We start from the raw sequence: 27,252 nt of genomic DNA, 5'->3' as shown, positions 1-27,252 counted from the left end.
TGTTTTGTTGTTGCATTTAACTGGCGAAAATGCTGTTATTGAGGTCATTTCCTTAGTAGGTGATGCCAGAGGTCAGCATTTGGGAGCTCAGGATGAGACGAGTTTCATACTAGTAATTACCAGTTGGAGGGGCGTTCAAGTGGATTCTTCCCCAGTCGTATGTGGTAAATACCACCTTCCCACTTGGTTATGAACACAGCATGTACATAAAAAAAGTAACGCTTTATTACTCTTTAGTCCGATATTTACTTGGAAATAATATGATACAATCCTAATTATATTGTATACCAATTTCATCCTTGTTTCATTGATACAAACACAACTACTTACCACCTGGTGGAAGTTACCAACTATGTTGAATTCTTTGAAGTACTGTATGTGTACAGTGAGTAGCAGAAAATACCCATTGTTATCCCGTAGGTAAATACCATCTGAAATAGCGCTATAAAATAAAACATTACCAACATAAAGTAAAGAAAACCTTACAATATCACCACAATAAAGCAAAATGACATCATAAAATAGATTTATCTGATAAATGTATTTACATATAGCAAGGTGATTTTACAGGGTCTTAGACAGACGTGTATTACAGTGGTACGCATAAAGTCCGATTTAACAACAGTCTGCAGGTAAACATATGTCCATAAATGATCTATGTGTGTACAGTAAGTTAGATTTTAAGCAAAGATAAAAGGGAAAACATTTTCTTGAAACTGGAAGCATTGAAGCTTTCGGAAAAAATCTGAATCACTTAACAATAAATATCGATCTGATCATCTTCCAAAAAATTTAACATAAAAACATAGTATATACACTATGTACTATAGCATACACTCTTATCGTAGGTCCCTCAAATTTAAGTTACAAGTCCATGCAATCCTCCATAGTAAATGACGGCCCACTGTTAAAAAATGTAACCATGATCCCAGCCCACATAAACTATATTACATACTTTACCATTACCAACCAAGCGAACACAATATTAACGGATCAAGAAGCACCTGTGATGTGCCTAAAGTAATTCCCAAAGGTCAAGATTCATCTACTTTTCTAAACACAGCCTAGCTCTGACAGACTGAGGGTAACGTTAATTTAGCTTTTGCACCAGTGCAAACTTTGTTTCCTTAGGTTTTTCCGCATAATACGTAAAGTAAAAAGATAAAAAAGAGGAATTTAGATTAAAAAGGGAAATATAATTGGTAGAGTGATTGGTAAATAAACCCAGTTTCATCGTCACCTTGGTTTACTGATTTCTACCATGTATAAGAAGAGTAGCTAACCTCATGCAAAAGCAGAGTGAAATTGACTCTAGGACTGGGCAGCAACAAGATATAATTTCCCATTGGGTATTTCTCACATCTTTCCACCAAGGTGTCTGAATCTGAAGACACCGATTGGACAACATGGACCAATGGGAGAACACAAATTCTGGGGGCACATTGTTGACCCAGGGTGTACTAAAACAATGGACACTGGATCCAGTAAGAGGTGTTGGGTGTGTGAGACGGATGTGAGGTGTGGATGACGGGGAGAGAGGAAGATGGAGAGAGAGAGAGCGAGAGAGCAAGAGGTGAGGAAGGCCACAGCCGGTTGGGTGAACCCATTGTAATCCAAGCACAGAGGAAGTGACCGTGAAACAGCGGCCGGTGTGTGGTTACTCTGTGAGGCTGGCCTGAGGTTCACCGCCTCTCCCTTTAACACCCCCTCCCCCTCCCCACGGCAGAGGAGAGAGCTGCTCCCTTCATGGGAAACAGACAGCAGGAAGACCTGCAGCAACCTGAGCGCAGCTCCCCTTCTCCAGATCCTCCTCTCTCTCCACCTTTAACAGTCACTGCCCACCAACCCAACCCCTTCGTCTCGGCCTTGTCTTGTCTCTTTCCGCCAGGTCGCCTGTGTGAGTTGGGGTCAGTGATGTTCCGTGTGGTCTCTGTGTGTCACAAGCTCTATCATCCTTGCCTGTGTGAGTTGGGGTCAGCGCACCACCCTCTGGGATTCTGACTCAGGGGTTATCTCGGGATATCTGCAGCACATGATTTAAGACTGGGGTGAGAGAGGGAGGGTATGTTAATTGTACTAACATTAATTAAAAACTAATATTTCTGATAAAATACTATTCTGGGCTTTATTTTGACAAACCAAATTCAATGGAAAATCTCAGTGGTGTCACGTGCCACTTGCGTTTCACAATAACGGTGCTTTGCACCAAGCCAAAAATAGAACCCTCAGTGTGATAGTATGCGTGTAGCATACATGTGTAAGTAATATGTGTGTGTGTGTGTGTGTGTGTGTGTGTGTGTGTATGTATTTATATACAGTAAGGGGCTTTGCCAATAAACATCTTTACAATCAATGTCATTTGGTAAAAAAAAAAAAAAAGACAGCATTGAAAGTTGGCTGTCCAGAAGAGTCCTCCACACACACACTACCCCTCTTCTTAGGAGTCCAAGGAGGTGGACGAGATGGTGCGGCTCTTAGTCTTGGGCACCACCAGGATCTCGTCCCCGTCTTGGATCATGTACGAGTGGAGTGCCCGACTGCCGTACTTCATCTCCTCAGGTCCCAGCGCAGAGCCTAGCTCACGGGCGATGTAGTACAGCCGCATGCCATTGGCTGGCAGCCCCACCAGGGCCCTGAGCTCCTTCTTGAGCTCTCCGACCGTCTGCTCCAACCGCAAGCTTAGAGTCTCCTTCCGCTCACCCCAGCGCACATCCAGCATGGCCATGCAGCGTGGACGCAAGTCCACCTCGGCCAGTGGGGCAAGCCGTCCGTACTTGGACACCAGGACATGGTACCTGTGGAGACGAGACAGAATGGACGGGAGGTTGGGATTTGTCATTTGGTAGAGAGAACGGTGGTGATTGGTCATTTGGCATGCTCTCTTGTACACACATTATGGCAGGGATTCCAAACTTTTTTGGCCGTGACCCAATTTTTATTTAAAAAGAAATTTGCGACCCCACCATGTGAAAAAAGTGATGTAATAAACGGCCAATGCTTACTTTTTTAATTGGTGCTATGACAGTTTATTACAGCCTTTGTAGGTCACCGGATCAATCCCCCGCATTCAGAAAGAATTCTGACCCCTTCACTTTTTCCACATTTTGTTACGTTACAGCCTTATTCTAAAATTGATTAAATAAATACAAATCCTCACCAATCCACACACAATACCCCATAATGACAAAGCGAAAACAGGTTTTTAGAAATCTTTGCTAAAAATAAATAAATAACAGAAATACCTTATTTACATAAGTATTCAGACCCTTTGCTTGAAATTGAGCTTAGGTGCATCCTGTTTCCATTGACAATCCCTGCCATGTTTCTACAACTGTGGTAAATTCAATTGATTGGAAATTATTTGGAAAGGCACACACCTGTCTATATAATTTTATTGGCATGGGAAACATATGTTAACATTGCCAAAGCAAGTGAAGTAGATAGTAAACAAAAGTGAAATAAACAATAAAATGAACAGTAATCATCAGAAGTTCCAAAATAATAAATACATTTCAAATGTCATATTATGTATATATACAGTGTTGTAACAATGTGCAAATAGTTAAAGTACAAATGGGAAAATAAATAAACATAAATATGGGTTGTATTTACAATGGTGTTTGTTCTTCAATGGTTGCCCTTTTCTTGTGGCAACAGGTCACACATCTTGCTGCTGTGATGGCACACTGTGGTATTTCACCCAGTAGATATGGGAGTTTATCAAAATTGGGTTTGTTTTCGAATTCTTTGTGGATCTGTGTAATCTGAGGGAAATATGTGTCTCTAATATGGTCATACATTTGGCAGGAGGTTAGGAAGTGCAGCTCAGTTTCCACCTCATTTTGTGGGCAGTGTGCACATAGCCTGTCTTCTCTTGAGAGCCAGGTCTGCCTACGGTGGCCTTTCTCAGTAGCAAGGCTATGCTCACTGAGTCTGTACATAGTCAAAGCTTTCCTTAAGTTTGGGTCAGTCACAGTGGTCAGGTATTCTGCCACTGTGTACTCTCTGTTTAGGGCCAAATAGCATTCTAGTTTGCTCTTTTTGTTTTCTCATGATTTGGTTGGGTCTAAATGTGTTGTTGTCCTGGGGCTCTGTGGGGTCTGTTTGTGTTTGTGAACAGAGCCCAAGGACCAGCTTGCTTAGGGGACTTTTCTCCAAGTTCATCTCTCTGTAGGTGATCGCTTTGTTATGGAAGGTTTGGGAATCGCTTCCTTTTAAGTGGTTATAGAATTTAACGGCTCTTTTCTTTCACTCTCCTTATCTCAAGCCCAATCCTCTCCCTCTCCCTTCTATCCTTACCCACCCCTCTCATAGCCCCTCCTCTCTCATAGCCCCTCCGCCGAAAGGCTGCCTAAGTCCTTTCCAGTGCTCACTGACCGCATCCAACACACTCTTACACACGTGCACGTGTACCCACACACACAAACACACATGCGCACACTCAAAGAAACTGGCTTAGACCCAAGAGCAAGTAAATGCAGTTTAAAAGCAAGGAGAGAGAGAAAGCAAAGAGCAAAAGAAAACCTAAAGAGAATGGTTGGAGGCTTTGAGACACTTCCATTGCAGTACCCTGATTAATCTGAGACACTGTGGGGGCGCTGTGTAGGTTTGGAGTCATGTTTTGGGCTACATCAGCTCCGGTTACACAGGGAAATGAGTCAACCTCTCAATCCCCCCTTAAGAAAGAAAAGAGAGCGTAAACGAGCGAAGGAGGAGGAGGTCTAAAAAAAATCTACCTGCCACCTTGTGTATCGGTTTTCCGATCTGAGTATTCCAAGGCACAAAGAAGTCATTGAGTGGGCAGAGACTAGCGCCATTGTCTCGCAAAGGTTACTTTCCCCCAGTCAGGGACCACACTTTCCCCCCGCGAATCCCTCCGTTGCATTCTACGAGGGTTAAGTGGAATGCGGCTGGCGAAAAGCGTGGGCCAATCAGTTTTCCAGCATGGGCCCAAACCAAACCAAACCTACCCCACCTAAATTCCCATCATGGGAAGTCCTGAGATGACAATATGTTACAGGATGTCAGGTGTGTTAGAACACTGGGGGGAGTTAACATAAGCAGAGAGAGGTAGGAGGTAGTTGAGAGGTACTCAAAGTGATTCCCGGCCGTTGTTAATGTACAGTAGGTGTCTCAGAGGAGGGCTCTTGCTATTATGAACCAGAGATAAGTTTTACATTAAGTTGTTCTTATCAGAAGAAAAATGTGTGTGTGTATGCGCATGTTTTACAGTTCCTCTGACAAAGCTCCACCTCAACAAACTAGTGTGTGTGTCAACAGTACCTATGAGGCAGCATCTCTTCTGGAATGTCCAGGTAGTGTCTGATGAAGAACCTCTCAGCGTCTTCTCTCTCCCCTTCCGTCACCACACTCCCATTCAACACAGACACAGATGGCAACCTGCAAAAAGGACAAAGAAGTGCGTGTGACGTGTGTCATGTTTACACAAATCACACAAATCAAACAGGTGTGTATTCAATTGTGTGTGTGCCTCTTCAAAAGGTATCTTCAATAATCCCACAGCACACCACCAACCCGATTAAAAAACCAATAAATAAATCACACCCTACCGTTGTACTTGCACCTTTCTTGCACTAACACTAACACTTGTTCTTTCTTACTAACACTGACTTTGCAGATAGCTGCTTTATTTTATTGAGGAAAGGTTTGACTTACTATGACTGTGCAATGTGGTTGTCTTACCTAGCTACCTTAAGATTAAAGCACTATGTCACGTTGGATAAGAGTGTCTGCTAAATTACTAAAATGTAAAAGGTGTGTGTGTACTCACTGTGCAAGAGTGAGGCTGCGTCTCTCTTTGTTGGTGTAGGGCTGCAGTAATGGAATCCCCATCAGCCTCACCTCCTCCAGCTTAGGGAAGAAATTCAGCCTTTCTATGTCCTCCCATCGGTTCAGCCCTTTAAGACACACATTTACATTTACATTACATTTAAGTCATTTAGCAGACGCTCTTATCCAGAGCGACTTACAGGAGCAATTAGGGTTAAGTGCCTTGCTCAAGGGCACATTTACGTCATTTAGCAGACGCTCTAGTCCAGAGCGACTCACAAATTGATGCATTCACCCTATAGCCAGTGGGATAACCACTTTACAATTTTTTTGGGGGGGGGAGGGGGGGGGGGGGGGTAGAAGGATTACTTTATCCTATCCCAGGTATTCCTTACACACACACACGCACACACGAGTTAGGATATGGAAACTATCAGCACTCATTCTCTATGGAATCCCAGGATACAGTATTGAATATGGTGTATGGAAGTAGTACAATACAATATATCTATTTTCACATCAGACGGCTCATAGAGGGCTCTTTTCTGTGATGGAATGTGTGTACATTAATTTCATTTATTTAGCATAAATGAGGGGAAAAAGACTTGAAATGCCAAATGTACATTTAAAATACATTGGAATGTAAAAGAACTTGAGCCCTTCTAAGTAGACCTACTGATTTTCAAAGGGTTCCCTGTCCGGCAGAGGGGAAAGAGAGAGGTACAGAAGCAGAGGAGTAGTAAGAACCGGAGAAAAGGGAAGGAAAACTGGAATAGTGGATGAAAAGAGTATAATCGGGTAGAGGAAAGAGGGATATTTTCTGTATGCTCATGCTGTGTGTGTGTGTATGTGTGCGAATCTTCATGCTGTGTGCATGTGTGTGTTTGCGACGTGTATCCTCATGCTGTGTATGTGTGTGTGTTCATGCTGTATGAGCATGCTTGTGTATGTGTGCGCATGCGAGCGCGTGACCCTCCCTTCGCATACCTGAGTTGTTGAGGTTGATGCTGCGCAGGTTAGGAAACAGGTGCTGCAGTGTGTCCCGAGGTGTGTCCTCCTCCACAGAGCCCAATTTGTTGTTGGACAATACCAGGTTGTGCAGGCCCGGGTACATGGGCCCAAACTTACGCACCTCGCCCCACTCCTGTAGCTGGTTGTCTGTGATCTGAAGCAGGCGCAGGGAGGGGCAGGGAACCTGGGATTCGGCTACTTGGTCGTACTCGTTCAGACAAAGGAAGAGCTCCTCCAACCTGCAGGGGGCGATAGTGTGAGCATCAGAGAGGTAGCTATGTTTAAATGGCATTCAAATACAAGGTATGAGATATGAGTAGGGTGAAGTTGCCCCTACATGCTGATCTTTGGTCAGTTTCGCATTTTCCCCAATAATGGTTAAGGTTAGGATTGGGGGAGGGGAAGCTGATCCCCGGAGCTAAGAGATACATGGAAATACAGTGCCTATTCATCCCCCTTGGCGTTTTTCCTATTTTGTTGCATTACAACCTGTAATTTAAATGGATTTTTATTTGGATTTCATGTAATGGAGATACACTAAATAGTCCAAATTGGTGAAGTGAAATGAAAAAAATAACTTGTTTCAAAAAATTTAAGAAAAATAATAACGGAAAAGTGGTGCGTGCATATGTATTCACCCCCTTTGCTATGAAGCCCCTAAATAAGATCTGGTGCAACCAATTACCTTCAGAAGTCACATAATTAGTTAAATAAAGTCCACCTGTGTGCAATCTAAGTGTCACATGATCTGTCACATGATCTCAGTATATATACACCTGTTCTGAAAGGCCCCAGAGTCTGCAACACCACTAAGCAAGGGGAACCACTAAGCAAGCGGCACCATGAAGACCAAGGAGCTCGACAAACAGGTCAGGGACAAAGTTGTGGAGAAGTACAGATCAGGGTTGGGTTATAAAAAAATATCCGAAACTTCGAACATCCCACGGAGCAACATTAAATCCATTATTAAAAAATGGAAAGAATACGGCACCACAACATACCTGCGAAGAGAGGGCCGCCCACCAAAACTCACGGACCAGGCAAGGAGGGCATTAATCAGAGAGTTAACAAAGAGACCAAAGATAACCCTGAAGGAGCTGCAAAGCTCCACAGCAGAGATTGGAGTATCTGTCCATAGGACCACTTTAAGCCATACACTCAACAGAGCTGGGCTTTATGGAAGAGTGGCCAGAAAAAAGCCATTGCTTAAAGAAAAGAATAAGCAAACACGTTTGGTGTTCGTCAAAAGCCATGTGGGAGACTCCCCAAACATATGGAAGAAGGTACTCTGGACATCAAGGAAAACGCAATGTCTGGGGAAAATCCAACACCTCTCATCACCCTGAGAACACCATCCCCACAGTGAAGCATGGTGGTGGCAGCATCATGCTGTGGGGATGTTTTTCCATCGGTAGGGACTGGGAAACTGGTCAGAATTGAAGGAATGATGGATGGCGCTAAATACAGGGAAATTCTTGAGGGAAACCTGTTTCAGTCTTCCAGAGATTTGAGACTGGGACGGAGGTTCACCTTCCAGCAGGACAATGACCCTAAGCATACTGCTAAAGCAACACTTGAGTGGTTTAAGGGGAAACATTTAAATGTCTTGGAATGGCCTAGTCAAAGCCCAGACCTCAATCTAATTGAGAATCTGTGGTATGACTTAAATATTGCTGTACACCAGCGGAACCCATCCAACTTGAAGGAGCTGGAGCAGTTTTGCCTTGAAGAATGGGCAAAAATCCCAGTGGCTAGATGTGCCAAGCTCATAGAGACATACCCCAAGAGACTTGCAGCTGTAATTGCTGCAAAAGGTGGCTATACAAAGTATTGACTTTGGGGGGGTGAATAGTTATGCATGCTCAAGTTCAGTTTTTTGGTCTTATTTCTTGTTTGTTTCACAATAAAAAATACTTTGCATCTTCAAAGTGGTAGGCATGTTGTGTAAATGAAATGATACAAACCCCCAAAAAATCAATTTTAATTCCAGGTTGTAAGGCAATAAAATAGGACAAATGCCAAGGGGGGTGAATACTTTCGCAAGCCACCGTACAGTATCCAGGACATACACTACCGGTCAAAAGTTTGGACAAACCTACTCATTCAAGGGTTATCCTTTATTTTTACTATTTTCTACATTGTAGAATAATAGTGAAGACATCAAAACTATGAAATAACACATACAGTGAGGGAAAAAAGAATTTGATCCCCTGCTGATTTTGTACGTTTGCCCACTGACAAAGAAATGATCAGTCTATAATTTTAATGGTAGGTTTATTTGAACAGTGAGAGACAGAATAACAACAAAAAAATCCAGAAAAATGCATGTCAAAAATGTTATAAATTGATTTGCATTTTAATGAGGGAAATAAGTATTTGACCCCCTCTCAATCAGAAATATTTCTGGCTCCCAGGTGTCTTTTATACAGGTAACGAGCTGAGATTAGGAGCAAGGGAGTGCTCCTAATCTCAGTTTGTTACCTGTATAAAAGACACCTGTCCACAGAAGCAATCAATCAATCAGATTCCAAACTCTCCACCATGGCCAAGACCAAAGAGCTCTCCAAGGATGTCAGGGACAAGATTGTAGACCTACACAAGGCTGGAATGGGCTACAAGACCATCACCAAGCAGCTTGGTGAGAAGGTGACAACAGTTGGTGCGATTATTCGCAAATGGAAGAAACACAAAATAACTGTCAATCTCCCTCGGCCTGGGGCTCCATGCAAGATCTCACCTCGTGGAGTTGCAATGATCATGAGAACAGTGAGGAATCAGCCCAGAACTACACAGGAGGATCTAGTCAATGATCTCAAGGCAGCTGGGACCATAGTCACCAAGAAAACAATTGGTAACACACTACGCCGTGAAGGACTGAAATCCTGCAGTGCCCGCAAGGTCGCCCTGCTCAAGAAAGCACATATACAGGGCCGTCTGAAGTTTGCCAATGAACATCTGAATGATTCAGAGGAGAACTGGGTGAAAGTGTTGTGGTCAGATGAGACCAAAATGGAGCTCTTTGGCATCAACTCATCTCGCGTGTTTGGAGGAGGAATGCTGCCTATGACCCCAAGGACATCATCCCCACCGTCAAACATGGAGGTGGAAACATTATGCTTTGGGGCTGTTTTTCTGCTAAGGGGACAGGACAACTTCACCGCATCAAAGGGACGATGGACGGGGCCATGTACCGTCAAATCTTGGGTGAGAACCTCCTTCCCTCAGCCAGGGCATTGAAAATGGTCGTGGATGGGTATTCCAGCATGACAATGACCCAAAACACACGGCCAAGGCAACAAAGGAGTGGCTCAAGAAGAAGCACATTAAGGTCCTGGAGTGGCCTAGCCAGTCTCCAGACCTTAATCCCATAGAAAATCTGTGGAGGGAGCTGAAGGTTCGAGTTGCCAAACGTCAGCCTCGAAACCTTAATGACTTGGGGAAGATCTGCAAAGAGGAGTGGGACAAAATCCCTCCTGAGATGTGTGCAAACCTGGTGGGCAACTACAAGAAACGTCTGACCTCTGTGATTGCCAACAAGGGTTTTGCTACCAAGTACTAAGTCATGTTTTGCAGAGGGGTCAAATACTTATTTCCCTCATTAAAATGCAAAAAAATTTATAACATTTTTGACATGCGTTTTTCTGTATTTTTTTGTTGTTATTCTGTCTCTCACTGTTCAAATAAACCTACCATTAAAATTATAGACTGATCATGTCTTTGTCAGTGGGCAAACGTACAAAATCAGCAGGGGATCAAATACTTTTTTCCCTCACTGTATGGAATCATGTAGTAACCAAAAAAGTGTTCAACAAATCAAAATATATTTATATTTGAGATTCTTCAAATAGCCACCCTTTGCCTTGATGACAGCTTTGCACACTCTTGGCATTCCCTCAACCAGCTTCACCTGGAATGCTTTTCCAACAGTCTTGAAGGAGTTCCCACATATGCTCAGCACTTGTTGGCTGCTTTTCCTTCACGCTGCGGTCCAACTCGTCCCAAACCATCTCAATTGGGTTGAGGTCGGGTGATTGTGGAGGCCAGGTCATCTGATGCAGCACTCCTTCACTCTCCTTCTTGGTCAAATAGGTGTGTAAGTGTGTCCAAACTTTTGACTGGTACTGTACATGTTAGATATGGATACAAGTAAATATACTACATGCCTGGACATGCCTGAACTTGAGAAGGTCAAAGGTCTAAGGGCAAAAACACACAAAATACCTAAGACAAATAGCTAAATACAAACACACACATTCATGTATTCACGTGTGCCTTGTGATTCGCAGTCCAGTGTCTGTCATGACTTACTCAGGGGTCTGGCGTGTGAGTGTGTGTACCGTGTCCCAGGTGACACGTGTGTTGATGAGAACCAGGCGGCGGACCCGGAAGAACACCTCAGCCAGGCCTGGCTCCAGCTCAATCCCACTCAGAGGGTTCATACTCAGGTTAAGGAAGTCCAGGTTGGGGATGTTAGACACGATCGTGCAGATCTCACAACCCCAAAAAAACAGATTGGAGCTATCACACTTACGGACTATACTGGCAACCCTATTGTAGACAGTATACACAATGCTGCAGATCTGGCAACCCAAAGACAGATTGGTGCAATTGGTACTGACTGACAGATGAAGGTCTTGTTTGTTGAATTTGTTTGTTGAATGATGTCTCTGGGCAATTGTTTTGGGTGATGTGGTAGGTAACCGCTAGTGGATATAGTCCGTTCCCATTAGCATTGCTACATGCTTATTTAATGCTAGCCAGGAGATGCTGGACATTACAAAATAACCAGCTATTGGACTTTGAAAAACTGTATGGATAAAACAACAACACCCTAGATGTGTAGAAAATAAGGCAAACTTTCACCAAAAAAGTGGACAAAAGTGTGTAACATTAACTGTGTAGTGCCAGCCTTCCTGCTAATAGCTAGCTGCTGCTAAATTAATGGTGCATAACATGACAGCCAGGGTTAGGAGGATGAGGAGAACTACAGTACCCACCTCCCCCCAGTCTTGCAGCTGGTTGTAGGACAGGTCCAGCTCCACCACATGGGCACAAAAGGTGGCCACCTCAGTTTCATCCCCAGCTTTACTGATGCCACAGCCGTCCAGCACCAGCACACTCGGCAGATTCAGACGATCTGGAGAGAGACAACAATCTTTCTAGTGAATAATTGTTCTTTATTGAATCACATAAACTGCACAGTCAATAAGAATCACATTCACAATATATGATGGACAACAGCCTGGTATCACTTATTGTTATTACTTATTTACATCACATCATAGGCAGTATCCTTGGGGATAAGCTAAGGCATGAGAGAATGACTCATGTGTGTGAATACCATATATAAGGGATACAAGTAGGCCTACATGCAGTTCTCAGTATTCCTGGGTAACTAGAAGATAACTTGTGTGATTACCTTGTATAATGCATATGAGTAGGCCTACATAGAGTTCTTACGTGTTAATTATGTTTTTCTGAGTAAAAAAGGTAAGTAGGCTGTAGAGTGGCCCTTGACTCTTCTGCTTTGAGGAATAACAACTTTTTCAGACATGTTCATCAGACTATAAATCATCTTGCATGCACCAACACAGTTTAGCAATGCTAGAGAGAAAAGATGCATAGGCCACCTAATCACAAAGTTATTACTCAATCACTGTGCTAATGCGGCCTTCAAATGCTCGTTGGAACTGGTTTTGAAGACGGAATAATTCCTCATCCAATGAGATTAAATCTAACTAGATGAGCTAGCTAATGTTGCTAATGATAAAGTTAGCTAGCTTGCTTAACGTTGACAATATGGTCAAACTAGCTACATTATCCACATTGATAAGTTTAACAATGCCAAAAATCATGCTTTATCATCCTTTGATTGAAAAGGTGAAAGGTCAGTGACAAAACGTCACAACTCTGGTAAAATTATCTCCAACATTCCCACTCGGCAGTCCAACTTCGGAGGGCCGTTCAAGTGGTTGTTGCCCAGTCGGAACCACGTATTTCCCACTTCCGGTGAGCATTTGAAGGCAGCATAAGCTACTGATCTATAGCGCCTTGACCTCTGACCTTTAATGGGCAACCCCTGTGGACTGGAAAGCACCACGACGCCCATGCCGTTCCCACGGCAGTATGGGAAATTCTCTGGGTTGTACTTCTCACTGACCACCTGGACGAAGGTGCGCCCCTCCTCTTCATCAGAGGACTCCATGGCCACAGCTGTCCGATGAGAGAGCGAGAAGGAAATGAGAGGAAGACATACACTACCTGTCAGAAGTTTGGACACACCTACTCATTCAAGGGTTTTTCTTTATTTTTATGCATTTCAATTAACAGGTGTGCCTTCTTAAAAGTTAATTTGTGGAATTTCTTTCCTTCTTAATGCGTTTTAGCCAATCAGTTGTGTTGTAACAAGGTAGTGGGGGTATACAGAAGATAGCCCTATTTGGTAAAAGTCCATATTATGGCAAGAACAGCTCAAATAAGCAAAGAGAAACGACAGTCCATCATTACTTTAAGACATTAAGGTCAGTCAATATGGAACATTTCAAGAACTTTGAAAGTTTCTTCAAGTGCAGTCACAAAAACCATCAAGAGCTATGATGAAACTGGCTCTCATGAAGACCGCCAGAGGAATGGAAGACCCAGAGTTACCTCTGCTGCAGAGGATAAGTTCATTAGTTACCAGCCTCAGAAATTGCAGCCCAAATAAATGCTTCACAGAGTTCAAGTCACAAACACATCTCAACATCAACTGTTCAGAGGAGACTGTGTGAATCAGGCCTTCATGGTCGAATTGCTGAAAAGAAACCACTACTAAAGGACACCAATAAGAAGAAGAGACCTGCTTGGGCCAAGAAACATTAGACCGGTGGAAATGTGTCCTTTGGTCTGGGGTCCAAATTTGAGATTTTTGGTTCCAACCAGACCCAGTGTGGGTGAACGGATGATCTCTGCATGTGTAGTTCCCACCGTAAATCATGGAGGAGGAGGTGTTATGGTGTGGGGGTGTTTTGCTGGTGACACTGTCTGTGATTTATTTAGAATTCAAGTAATACTTAACCAGCATGGCTACCACAGCATTCTGCAGCGATATGCCATCCCATCTGGTTTGGGCTTAGTGGGACTATCATTTGTTTTTCAACAGGACAATGACCCAACACACCTCCAGGCTGTGTAAGGGCTATTTTACCAAGAAGGAGAGTAATGGAGTGCTGCATCAGATGACCTGGCCTCCACAATCCCCCGACCTCAACCCAATTGAGATGGTTTGGGTCAGACGGCAGAGTGAAGGAAAAGCAGCCAACAAGTGCTCAGCATATGTGGGAACTCCTTCAAGACTGTTGGAAAAGCATTCCAGGTGAAGCTGGTTGAGAGAATGCCAAGAGTGTGCAAAGCTGTCATCAAGGCAAAGGGTGGCTATTTAAAGAATCTCAAATATAAAATATGTTTTGATTTGTTTTTTGGTTACTGTACTTCAAATCAAATATTATGTCACATGCACCGAATACAACAGGTGTAGACTTTTAAAAGTACGAAGAATTTGCTAAATAAAAAAAGGAAATAGTAACACAATAAAATAATGAGGCTATATTGGCTTTATATTTTGGAAATCTGTTCCAAAGTATTGCCATGCATAATAGAGAAATATGTGATCGTATACAAATGTAAGCTAGGTTTGAAATGATTATGTTTTAGTCAAATATTATATCTGTTTGGGCTTCTTGCGGTCCATTTCCAGTCTACAAATTATTTGTAAATATGTTAAAGTGCATGGCTTTAGTAGTATGTATTTTCTGCTGATTTGTCTGCCGCTAGCCTACATACTAACAAGTCAAATCTTGTTCATGCTCCAAAACATTGATTTGAGGTTAGCGGAGACTTACAAATATGGCTCCTCTAGGGGTCAAAGTTGGTGTGGACCACAGACAGACAGCTCTGGGCTGTAGTGTGGTGAGGAGGTGCCGTCTCTCTCTCTCTCTGGCTCAGGCCAGGCCTGGTGGACGAGAAAGAAAAAGAGAGCCTGTGTTACATGAGCTAAAATAGTGACCCAATTATCCTTCCACATTGTGACATGATCTCAATGAAGTAACCATATAAATAGAATGGCCTATTTCAATGGAAGTAACAACGATTCACTCTACTCTAATGTTCTTCAACCTATCCTGTTCCGACTCTCTTGTTTGATTTAATACGAGTCTGACTGAGATCATCGATCTCTAATATTTGTGTTTCACTTAACCTGCATAAAGTTTGCGCAAGTCTATTTGGTGGGGCAAAAGAAAAGCCCATGCACTCTCTCCAACTCCAACTGTAATGGAGTGCTACTGGGTGCGCAGGCTTTAGTGACAGCCCAGCACTGTTTCAATTTCAAATAAACAACGAATCATGGTCTTCAGTCTGACTCTGAACCACAATTAGTTGAATCAGGGCCTGGTGTGTTTCTGCTGGGCTGGAACAAAAGCCTACATACTCAGTGGCTCTCCAGGTATGGAGTTAGAGATCTCTCATCCCTGCTATAAGGACACAGGTGTCTAATTCCTACAGTGCTTCCTAAATTATCAGACCGATCGGTTTCACTATCTGGATGGGTTAAGTTCTGTCTGTCTGCAAACTGATTATCTGGCCTGGACCCATCTGAACTCACAATACACTGTATCATGCTGACCCGTACAAAACTAGCCTAACTCACATTATTTATTTTTTTGCGTTGTCCATTCCAGCACTATGATGATGCATAACCAGACCAGTGCAGTTCAGCTTGGCTCAGTTGTGTAAAAAGGGCACTAAACCACCATCTGAAGTGGTTGTTCCCAGCCCCGAACCTTCTGAGAGACAACACGATGACACCATACAGACAGGGTTCTGTGTGAAGTCCAGTCAGAGAAGGCTTCCCATAACAGAGACCCTATGGTTTCTAGCCCTGATACACCTGGGATCAAAGAAGTGTCTCCTAACAGACTGGGATGAACACTTTGAGAGAACTGTGTGTTTGAGTATGAACACATGAAGATTAGCCCTGATATACTTTTGGGTATCTATCTTAGCTCATTAGGAGAGTGACAGTGGTACTACAGGTGCAACATTAGTTCATAGTTATGTTACCAAACAATCTTGGCTAGAATTGTTAATTATGTCTAATAAAATAGCCTGCCCTACAGCAATGTGATGTTTTGGGTTGAAGGCCTATTAGGGGCTATTGGCTACCTGCATCTAGCTCAGCAAACCATGGAAAAGTTTTATTAAATTATAAACCCAGATTTTAGTCAGTAGCCTATGCCTATTGAAATAACAAGTAAATCTCGCAAATAGGCCATTTATAACGGTTTGGAGTCTTAACATCTGGCACATAATAATGGCACAATTGCCAGAAAATAGCCAACATTCGTTTTTTTGAAGTTCGTCCAAGTGTTTCTTGCACAGAGATTGAGATCCTCTGTCCAACTTTCATCACTCAAACTCTCCTGTCGGATTTATCTATAGTTATGCACATACGCAAACAGGATTTATTTAAGCAATAAGGCCCAAGGGGGTGTGGCATATGACCAATATACCACGGCTAAGGACTGTTCATATGGGATAGCAGCCTATACACAATAAATAACTTGTAATATTGGTCTGGATGTCACCGTGATACAGTCTACACTGCTCAATGGGGAGAGTTTGCGCTGCAAGCCAATGTTATGATACTGATGATTTGTAGCCACAGATGGTTTGTTTACGTTTCTACCGTTATGGCTAGATGGAGTAGGCCTACAGCTCCATCTAATGGTCGCGTCGGGGAAAACAGCTGTTGACAACTGTAACATTGTAGCTAAGCATAACCCTTTTCCTAACCTTAACCTAATTCTCCTAACCTGGTGTTAGTTCTCCTAACCTGCCACGTTAATTCACCTAACTTTCGGCGAGAACTATCCTAACCTGCCACATAAATTATCCTAATCTGCTATGTAAACAAACCATCTGTGCTGACAAATCATCAGTATCACCACATCAGCAACACAACAACACAGGGCACAGTGTCCTTTACTCCTGCTTCCCGCAGTAAGGAAATTGAAGTAATTAGATAGTGTAGCCAATATCAGGCCAGGGTGATGGCTAAAGCACATTTATTGTAGTGATTTTTACTAATAATGAGGAGCAACCAGATGCTGCACTTAACACATTTATGACATTGCTTATTCCAGTTAATAATAAGCATGCACCCATTAAGAAAATGACTGTAAAAACAGTTAAATCCACGTGGATTGATGAGGAATTGAAAAAAAATGTAGGCTTAGCTACAATGTTACAGTTGTCAACAACTGTTGTCCCTGACGCGACCATTACATTTACATTTTAGTCATTTAGCAGACTTAGTGAGCGCATACATTTTCATTAGATGGAAATGTACAACTACGGCATTAAAGTCTAACGTTACATTTTTGTAAAAAAAAAAAAAATTACTCACAAAACGGAATGAATCTGAACACTCCCAATCCCCAACTTCGGCAGACAAATTTCAAATTCTCGATTAAGTTTCTATAACATTTTAACTTAAAATGGGGTAGGGACGTGCAAAAGATCCAGGATAGCACGGACCGGACACGCAGGGAGCAGCACGAGCAACGACGACATCATTGCAGACATTGAATTAATATACAATTGTAATATCTTTGGCTGTGAGTGATGAAATTTTTTTGGGGCCTAAGCGACAATTTTATGAATAATTCAATTAATGTTTTGTGCACAAACGTGATGCCTTAAGTGTCTTATTAGATATTTTCAAATCTGACTTCTCTTTGTGGCCATCTATGAAAATTGGCTTTCTGGGCCGGGCGTCAGTTAAACTGCAGTACCAAAGCAAACCTGTAGGAGCAGTCGAAACCGTGGCCCACACAAGCATAGGCCTTGTTCGAGAGGATCAAAACTGCAATGTATCATGGGTAAATTGTGACCGACTGACCTACAAATAATGAGTGGTTATTTATGATGAAAGGTGATTTGTAGATAATAATTATTATTATTAATTTAATTTGTAAAGCACTTTCCTACACCCAAGGCGCTGAAGAAAAGAAAACATTTTATAAAAATAATAAAAACAATCCAAAACACAGAACATCTTAAGCAGACAACAATCAGAGCTGTCGTCAGATCCGGTGGACAGGAGAACAGAATTGACATAGGCCCTTGAAAGCTTTTCTGAACAGCTCAGTCTTTAGCTGTGCCTTAATAAGGATTAAACAAGACCATAGACTCTGCAGCCTGACCAGGGTTGCCATGTTCACAGTTTTCCTGTCAAATTAGGCTACTTTCAAAACGATGTCGCGGGTGAAAATGTATTGGTCGCAGGTGGCAGGTTTTTGGGCTACTTCTAAATTGCACCGCGGCCGCCATGGCATTTCTCAAAAAAAAAAAAAAAAGGGGTGTGTTGAGAGCACTGGTTGAGAGAGTGCTGGAGCAGAGGTAACTGAGTCACGGAGACAGAGCAGCACGCGCGCACGTTGTAAGGCTATTTAGATTGGTCATTATGGAGACTCCCTTTTTCCATAAAACATTAACGCGCTAGAACTACTAGAACTTATATAACGGTGACAAAGCATTGGAAAAGGACTATAGACGCTCTAGAGCTCTTTAGATAAATTCGCTCAGAGGTAGTTTAAAGTAAACTGCATTCTAATGTGGACTTTTCTTATGGAAAACCGTATCAAGTGAAGGGTTTTACTCATGCTCAGTTCTAGGGTCTGGAGCGCTGCGCGAGTGGAAATTTTAAATGGAAGTTATGGAACTCCCTCGCATGCTTCTGTTATGGGGAAAAAGTCCACAATGAAACTGACATTTAATGTGGAGAATGATCGGCTACATTTGCATCAGTTGGCCATCAAGTAGGCTATTCATTTCATAGGCTACTGTAGCCTACCATTTGATACAGTACAATAAATATGTTGAAATGACGATATCACAGGAGTCATTGCATATCAATTTGTGCCACTTGAGCTGGAGCTGGCAAACGGATTTAATAAATTGTTGAGAACTCTGTTTGTTGTCGTAGCGTTGTGTTATTATGCAATTGTTAATGGCCATCTTTAGATAATTACATTGGAAGTTATCAATTCTGATCATGGTCACAGCTCTATCGCAATGTATCATTCTCCACATTTAATGTCAGTTTCATTGTGGACTTTTCCCTGAAATTAGATGTTGGTCTATCAGGGGCTATTGGCTACCTGCATCTAGCTCAGCAAACCATGGAAAAGTTGAATTTAATTTTTAACCCAGATTTTAGTCAGTAGCCTATGCCTATTGAAATAACCAGTAAATCTCGCAAATAGGCCATTTATAACGGTTTGTAGTCTTAACATCTGGCACATAATAATGGCACAATTGCCAGAAAATAGCCCAACATTCATTTTTTGAAGTTCGTCCAAGTGTTTCTTGCACAGAGATTGAGATCCTCTGTTCAACTTTCATCACAAAAACCCTCCTGCCGGATTTATCTATAGTTATGCACATACGCAAACAGGATTTATTTAAGCAATAAGGCCCGAGGGGGTGTGGCATATGACCAATATACCACGGCTAAGGACTGTTCATACGCACGACGCAACGCGGAGTGCCTGGACACAGCCCTTAGCCGTGGTATATTGGCTATATACCACAAACCCCCAAGTGCCTTATTGCTATTATAAACTGGTTACTATAGTCATTAGAGCAGTAAAAATAAATGTTTTGTCATACCCGTGGTATACGGCTGTCAGCCAAACAGCATTCAGCACAAAATGCTGATTGGTTGAAAGACATGGTATATCAGACTGTGTACCATGGGAATGACAAAACCTTACTTTTTACTATTCTAATTACATTGTTAACCAGTTTATAATAGCAATAAGGCATCTCAGGGGTGTGTGGTATATGGCCAATATACCACAGCTAAGGGATATGTCCAAAGAACAGCCCTTAGCTGTAGTATATTGGCCATATACCACACCTCCTCTGGCCTTATTGTTTAATCATAGCTGTCAAAACAAGTTAAAGCGACATCCATTGATGGAAAATGATCTGGAGAGTTCAAAAAAGGGAGATTTATATTTTCTCTTGTGACATTTTCTTAAACTAGCAATAATTATTATTTTAAAAATGACGTCGATATTCCTTCTAAATTTGCTCGATAACGTTATGGAAAATGGGTTTCATGGGTAAATGTGGCAACACCTCTCTTGCTGCAAAAAAAAAAAATTGGGGCTAGTTTTCAGGCCTTGTGGGCGGGTTTTCAGAGGTCATTGGGCTATACATTTTAGCTAAACCTGGCAACCCTGGTCCTGACAGTGACTGAAAATGTGTTCCACAGCCGAGGAGCCATACAACCAAAAGCCCTGTCACCGATAGTTTTTAGTCTGCTGTGGGGCTGCTGAAGGTAGATGGAATGGCAAATGGTGCGTGTGGGGTGCCCATGGGGGATGAGGTCAGACAGATACTTGGTTCCAGAGTTGTGCATAGCTTGGTATCTGTGAACCAGGATTTTAAAGTCAACGCGTAAGTATAATTGATAATTATAGATCAGTCAGTTGGCAGTCGTTTTGATGCTCTCGAACACGGCCATAAACTAGCAAACTGGAAAGGGCTCATCATCAAGACTGACTGAACCGAATCTGTTCGTCTCCACTCGACTCTCGCTGCTCAACAAACGTAATCAATTTGTCAGTTTGGGCACCAGGTGTGTCCATATAGCCTCTCCCGGGTCGAAGGCAATCTACGATAGAACAAGTATTATATAGATGTAACAATTAGTTATTTAATCATTCTAGAATGTGGGTAATGTGACGTCATTGCAGTGGATTTGTTACATTGTTATAAACAATGGCATATTGTATCCGTTTCTGTATTCTGAACTGGTTGGTTGTTTTTTGTTACTGTGCGACCGGCAATTGTTTGAATTGAGAAACATGTTCCCAAAACATTACATGGACGGGTAAAGAAATGCTCATTTACTGTAGCTAGCTATGTTTTTAAGGCATATAGTGTAACCTCAATCAATGGTTCATAACAATAATAATCGGAAAATATGCCTACATCTCTTTCGAATAGGCATTGAGAAAACATTGGATACCAGTTACCTTTCTCTGTCGTTTCCTTCGAATGTTAGTTATTGTTGTTAAAACCGGTGTGACGCAGGCAAGAATAAATAAGTACTTCCGCGTCACTGATTTTTTTATCCTTCAGAATAAAAGTCACGTCCTGTAAATCAAATCAAATCAAATTTTATTGGTCACATGCGCCGAATACAACAGGTGCAGACATTACAGTGAAATGCTTACTTACAGCCCTTAACCAACAGTGCATTTATTTTAAACAAAAAAGTAAGAATAAAACAACAACAAAAAAGTGTTGAGAAAAAAAAGAGCAGAAGTAAAAAATAAAGTGACAGTAGGGAGGCTATATATACAATAGAATAAAGTGACAGTAGGGAGGCTATATATACAGGGGGGTACCGTTGCATAGTCAATGTGCGGGGGCACCGGCTAGTTGAGGTAATATGTACATGTGGGTAGAGTTAAAGTGACTATGCATAAATACTTAACAGAGTAGCAGCAGCGTAAAAAGGATGGGGTGGGGGGGCAGTGCAAATAGTCCGGGTAGCCATGATTAGCTGTTCAGGAGTCTTATGGCTTGGGGGTAGAAGCTGTTGAGAAGTCTTTTGGACCTAGACTTGGCACTCCGGTACCGCTTGCCGTGCGGTAGCAGAGAGAACAGTCTATGACTAGGGTGACTGGAGTCTTTGACAATTTTGAGGGCCTTCCTCTGACACCGCCTGGTATAGAGGTCCTGGATGGCAGGGAGCTTTGCCCCAGTGATGTACTGGGCCGTACGCACTACCCTCTGTAGTGCCTTGCGGTCAGAGGCCAAGCAGTTGCCATACCAGGCGGTGATGCAACCAGTCAGGATGCTCTCGATGGTGCAGCTGTAGAATTTTTTGAGGATCTGAGGACCCATGCCAAATCTTTTTAGTCTCCTGAGGGGGAATAGGCTTTGTCGTGCCCTCTTCACGACTGTCTTGGTGTGTTTGGACCATGATAGTTCGTTGGTGATGTGGACACCAAGGAACTTGAAGCTCTCAACCTGTTCCACTACAGCCCCGTCGATGAGAATGGGGGCGTGCTCAGTCCTCTTTTTTTTCCTGTAGTCCACAATCATCTCCTTTGTCTTGGTCACGTTGAGGGAGAGGTTGTTGTCCTGGCACCACACGGCCAGATCTCTGACCTCCTCCCTATAGGCTGTCTCATCGTTGTCGGTGATCAGGCCTACCACTGTTGTGTCGTCGGCAAACTTAATGATGGTGTTGGAGTCGTGCCTGGCCATGCAGTCATGGGTGAACAGAGAGTACAGGAGGGGACTGAGCACGCACCCCTGAGGGGCCCCCGTGTTGAGGATCAGTGTGGCAGATGTGTTGTTACCTACCCTTACCACCTGGGGGCGGCCCGTCAGGAAGTCCAGGATCCAGTTGCAGAGGGAGGTGTTTAGTCCCAGGATCCTTAGCTTAGTGATGAGCTTTGAGGGCACTATGGTGTTGAATGCTGAGCTGTAGTCAATGAATAGCATTCTCACGTAGGTGTTCCTCTTGTCCAGGTGGGAAAGGGCAGTGTGGAGTGCGATAGAGATTGCATCATCTGTGGATCTGTTGGGGCGGTATGCAAATTGGAGTGGGTCTAGGGTTTCTGGGATTATGCTGTTGATGTGAGCCATGACCAGTCTTTCAAAGCACTTCATGGCTACAGACGTCAGTGCCACGGGTCGGTAGTCATTTAGGCAGGTTATCTTAGAGTTCTTGGGCACGGGGACTATGGTGGTCTGCTTGAAACATGTTGGTATTACAGACTCAGCCAGGGACATGTTGAAAATGTCAGTGAAGACACTTGCCAGTTGGTCAGCACATGCTCGGAGTACACGTCCTGGTAATCCGTCTGGCCCTGCGGCCTTGTGAATGTTGACCTGTATACTATGTAAATGAGTAATTAAGGCAAAATGTGCAAGATTATCGATATATTTTATACTAGTTATCATACAAAGAATGATTTAAAGAATTTTTATGAGATATATTTTTGTGTACTAATGTCATTTATCCTCCTGAGACCCAGCAATTCATTTTTGTCATCTCTAGTGGACATCAGTTCTTGGTCTGTATCTCTGAGGCCATACAAGCCACTGTATTAAGTCCTGTTATCCCTTTGAGAGGACATTCTGGCGTTTTCAATAATATCACGTGTGGGGGTGTGACCTTGACAAGAGAGCTTATCAAGAAATGTCCTCTGTTGTGGACACCCTGATGTCACAACTATGTTTTTCACCTACTTTTCACCCATTGACTGTAATGTTCAATGTGTCAAATCAGAGGGCCTGTTGTCTGGACCTATGGCAGTCTCTATGGGGGTGCCACAGGGTTCAATTCTTGGGCCGACTCTTTTCTCCGTGTATATCAATGATGTCGCTCTTGCTGCTGGTGACTCTCAGATCCACCTCTACGCAGACGACACCATTTTGTATACATCTGGCCCTTCATTGGACACTGTGTTAACAAACCTCCAAACGAGCTTCAATGCCATACAACACTCCTTCAGTAGCCTCCAACTGCTCTTAAACACTAGTAAAACTAAATGCATGCTCTTCAATCGAACGCTGCTGGCACCCGCTCACCCGACTAGAATCACTACTCTCGACGGGTCTGACCTAGAGTGTGTGGACAACTACAAATACCTAGGTGTCTGGTTAGACTGTAAACTCTCCTTCCAGACTCACATTAAGAATCTCCAATCCAAAGTTAAATCCAGAATCGGCTTCCTATTTCGCAACAAAGCCTCCTTCACTCATGCTGCCAAACATGCCCTCGTAAAACTGACTATCCTACCGATCCTTGACTTCGGCGATGTCATTTACAAAATAGCCTCCAACACTCTACTCAGCAAATTGGATGTAGTCTATCACAGTGCCATCCGTTTTGTCTCCAAAGCCCCATACACTACCCACCACTGTGACCTGTACGCTCTTGTTGGCTGGTCCTCATTACATGTTCGTCGTCAAACCCACTGGCTCCAGGCCATCTATAAATCACTGCTAGGCAAATCCCTGCCTTATCTTAGCTCATTGGTCACCATAGCAACACCCACCCGTAGTATGCGCTCCAGCAGGTATATCTCACTGGTCATCCCCAAAGCCAACACCTCCTTTGGCCGCCATTCCTTCCAGTTCTCTGCTGCCAATGACTGGAACGAATTGCAAAAATCTCTGAAGCTGGAGACTCTAATCTCCCTCACTAACTTTAAGCATCAGTTGTCAGAGCACCTTACCGATCACTGCACCTGTACACAGCCCATCTGAAATTAGCCCACCCAACTACCTCATCCCTATATTGTTATTTATTTTGCTCATTTGCACCCCAGTACCTCTATTTGCACATAATCTCTTGCACATCTATCATTCCAGTGTTAATACTAATTGTAATTATTTTGCACTATAGCCTATTTATTGCCTTACCTCCATAACTTGCTACATTTGCACACACTGTATATATATTTTCTGTTGTATTTTTTGACTTTATGTTTTGTTTTACCCCATATGTAACTCTGTGTTGTTGTTTTTATCGCACTGCTTTGCTTTATGTTGGCCAGGTCGCAGTTGTAAACAAGAACTTGTTCTCAACTGGCTTACCTGGTTAAATAAAGGTAAAAAAAAAAAATAATAATAATAAGTTAAATACAATAAAAGATAAATAACGATATTTTTTCAAAAAGAAATCTTGGTAACCCTAAATGTTTTTTTATACCGGACATATATATTGCACCGTACAAAATTATCTGTACGTTGTGTCATAGTAAAAGGTGAGTCCATTCTACTCCAGAGCACCTGTAATTTCCAAATCCTATTGGATTGAAGTTGATGGGCCACTCTATAAGGGCCGCCAAATGAGCAGCGACGCTCCTCTGGTTGTAAACTCTGTGGATCTGGAAACTATAAGTATTTCTGAGTAGCTAGAATGGACCCGCTTTTACTGCGACACAATGTACAGATAATTCTGTACGGTGCAATATGTACACTGAACAAAAATATAAACACAACATGCAACAATTTCAAAGCTTTTAGTGAGTTACAGTTCAGATAAGGAAATCAGTCAATATAAGTAAATAAATTAGGCCCTAAACTATGGATTTCACATTACTTTAAATACAGATACACTTTATGTACAAAAGTATGTGGACAGCCCTTCAAATGAGTGGATTCTGCTATTTCAGCCAGACCCGTTGCTGACAGGTGTATAAAATCGAGCACACAGCCATGCAATCTCAATAGACAAACACTGGCAGTAGAATGGCCTTACTGAAGAGCTCAGTGACTTTCAACGTAGCAGCGTCATAGGATGCCACCTTTCAGGTGGACAGGAGAACAGAATTGACATAGGCCCTTGAAAGCTTTTCTGAACAGCTCAGTCTTTAGCTGTGCCTTAATAAGGATTAAACAAGACCATAGACTCTGCAGCCTGACCAGGGTTGCCATGTTCACAGTTTTCCTGTCAAATTAGGCTACTTTTAAAACGATGTTGCGGGTGAAAATGTATTGGTCGCAGGTGGCAGGTTTTTGGGCTACTTCTAAATTGCACCGCGGCCGCCATGGCATTTCTCTTAATATATATATATTTCATTGTGACCTGCTGCTATCAGGCAGTGAGCAGGCTGTTACTGTAGCTCAGTTGGTAGAGCATGGCGTTTGCAACGCCAGGGTTGTGGGTTCGATTCCCACGGGGGGCCGGTATGAAAAAATTAAATAATAATAAAACAAAATAATGTATGCACTCACTAACTGTAAGTCGCTCTGGATCTGAGCGTCTGCTAAATGACTAAAATGTAAAATGTTAGTGAGTGAGTGAATGGTGGGGAGGGCCAGATGGGTGTGTGTGCATTGAGAGCACTGGTTGAGAGAGTGCTGGAGCAGAGGTCACGGAGACAGAGCAGCACCGCGCACGTTGTAAGGCTATTTAGATTGGTCATTATGGAGACACCCTTTTTCCATAAAACATTATTTGAACTACTATAACTTATATAACGGTGACAAAGCATTGGAAAATGACTTTAGACGCTCTAGAGCTCTTTAGATAAATTCGCTCAGAGGTGGTTTCAAGTAAACTGCACTCTAATGTGGACTTTTCTTATGGAAAACCGTATCAAGCGAAGGGTTTTACTCATGCTCAGTTCTAGGGTCTGGAGCGCTGCGCGAGTGGAAATTTTAAATGGAAGTTATGGAACTCCCTCGCGTGCTTCTGTTTTGGGGAAAAAGTCCACAATGAAACTGACATTTAATGTGGAGAATGATCGGCTACATTTGCATCTGTTGGCCATCAAGTAGGCTATTCATTTCTATGCCATTGTAGGCTACGGTAGCCTACCATTTGATACAGTACAATAAATATGTTGAAATGACGATATTACTGGAGTAATTGCAAATCAATTTGTGCCACTTGAGCTGGAGCTGGCAAACGGATTTAATAAATTGTCGATAACTCCGTTTGTTGTCGTAGCGTTGTGTTATTATGCCATTGTTAATGGCCATCTTTAGATAATTACATTGGAAGTTATCAATTCTGATCATGGTCACAGCTCTATCGCAATGTATCATTCTCCACATTTAATGTCAGTTTCATTGTGGACTTTTCCCTGAAATTAGATGTTGGTCTATCAGGGGCTATTGGCTACCCGCATCTAGCGCAGCAAACCATGGCAAAATTGAATTAAATTATAAACCCAGATTTTAGTCAGTAGCCTATGCCTATTGATAGGCATAGGCTATGGTTTGGGCACCAGGTGTGTCCATACAGCCTCTCCCGGGTAGAAGGCAATCTACGATAGAACAAGTATTATATATAACCCTCCTGTAGCTCAGTTGGTAGAGCATTGCACTTGCAACGCAAGGGTTGTGGGTTCGCTTCCCACGGGGGGCCAGTATGAAAAATGTATGCACTCACTAATTGTAAGTCGCTCTGGATAAGAGCGTCTGCTAAATGACTAAAATGTCAAATATAGATGTAACAATTAGTTATTTAATTATTCTAGAATGTGGGTAATGTGACGTCTTGCAGTGGATTTGTTATAAACAATGGCATATTGTATCCGTTTCTGTATTCTGAACTGGTTGGTTGTTTTTTGAATTGAGAAACATGTTCCCAAAACAGTACATGGACGGGTAAAGAAATGCTCATTTACTGTAGCTAGCTATGTAGTTTTTTTAATATGTGCCTTAAAACATAGCTAGCTATGTTTTAAGGCACATATTGTAACCTCAATCAATGGTTCATAACAATAATAATCCGAAAATATGCCTACATCTCTTTCGAATAGGCATTGAGAAAACATTCGATACCAGTTACCTTTCTCTGTCGTTTCCTTCGAATGTTTGTTATTGTTGTTAAAACCGGTGTGACGAAGGCAAGAATAAATA

General features: G+C 42.6%; 1 protein-coding gene across 2 annotated transcripts; it reads right to left on the bottom strand.

Moving 5' to 3' along the window:
* Nucleotides 1–509: 509 nt before the first annotated feature.
* On the bottom strand, nt 510–27,222 carry tbcelb (tubulin folding cofactor E-like b). Of its 2 annotated transcripts, none has more exons than XM_084170009.1 (9): nt 27,182–27,222; nt 14,682–14,791; nt 12,865–13,014; nt 11,799–11,938; nt 11,110–11,291; nt 6,778–7,040; nt 5,792–5,918; nt 5,284–5,400; nt 510–2,795 (listed from the first exon to the last, which is right to left on the bottom strand). In XM_084170009.1, the coding sequence occupies exons 3-9, from the start codon at nt 13,004–13,006 to the stop codon at nt 2,438–2,440; spliced, it is 1,329 nt and encodes a 442-aa protein (XP_084026135.1). In that variant the 5' UTR covers nt 13,007–13,014; nt 14,682–14,791; nt 27,182–27,222; the 3' UTR covers nt 510–2,437. The 2 variants fall into 2 exon arrangements, with proteins under 2 accessions (XP_084026135.1, XP_084026134.1); XM_084170008.1 differs by lacking the exon at nt 27,182–27,222 and adding an exon at nt 20,889–20,955.
* Between the last annotated feature and the right edge of the window lie 30 nt (nt 27,223–27,252).

The sequence above is a fragment of the Coregonus lavaretus genome (genome assembly GCF_964263955.1).
Source record: "Coregonus lavaretus genome assembly, chromosome: 10".
In the NCBI taxonomy this organism is placed as follows: Eukaryota; Metazoa; Chordata; class Actinopteri; order Salmoniformes; family Salmonidae; genus Coregonus; species Coregonus lavaretus.
The sequence above is the reverse complement of the archived record's forward strand: the minus strand, read 5'-3'. Positions and strand labels throughout refer to the sequence as shown.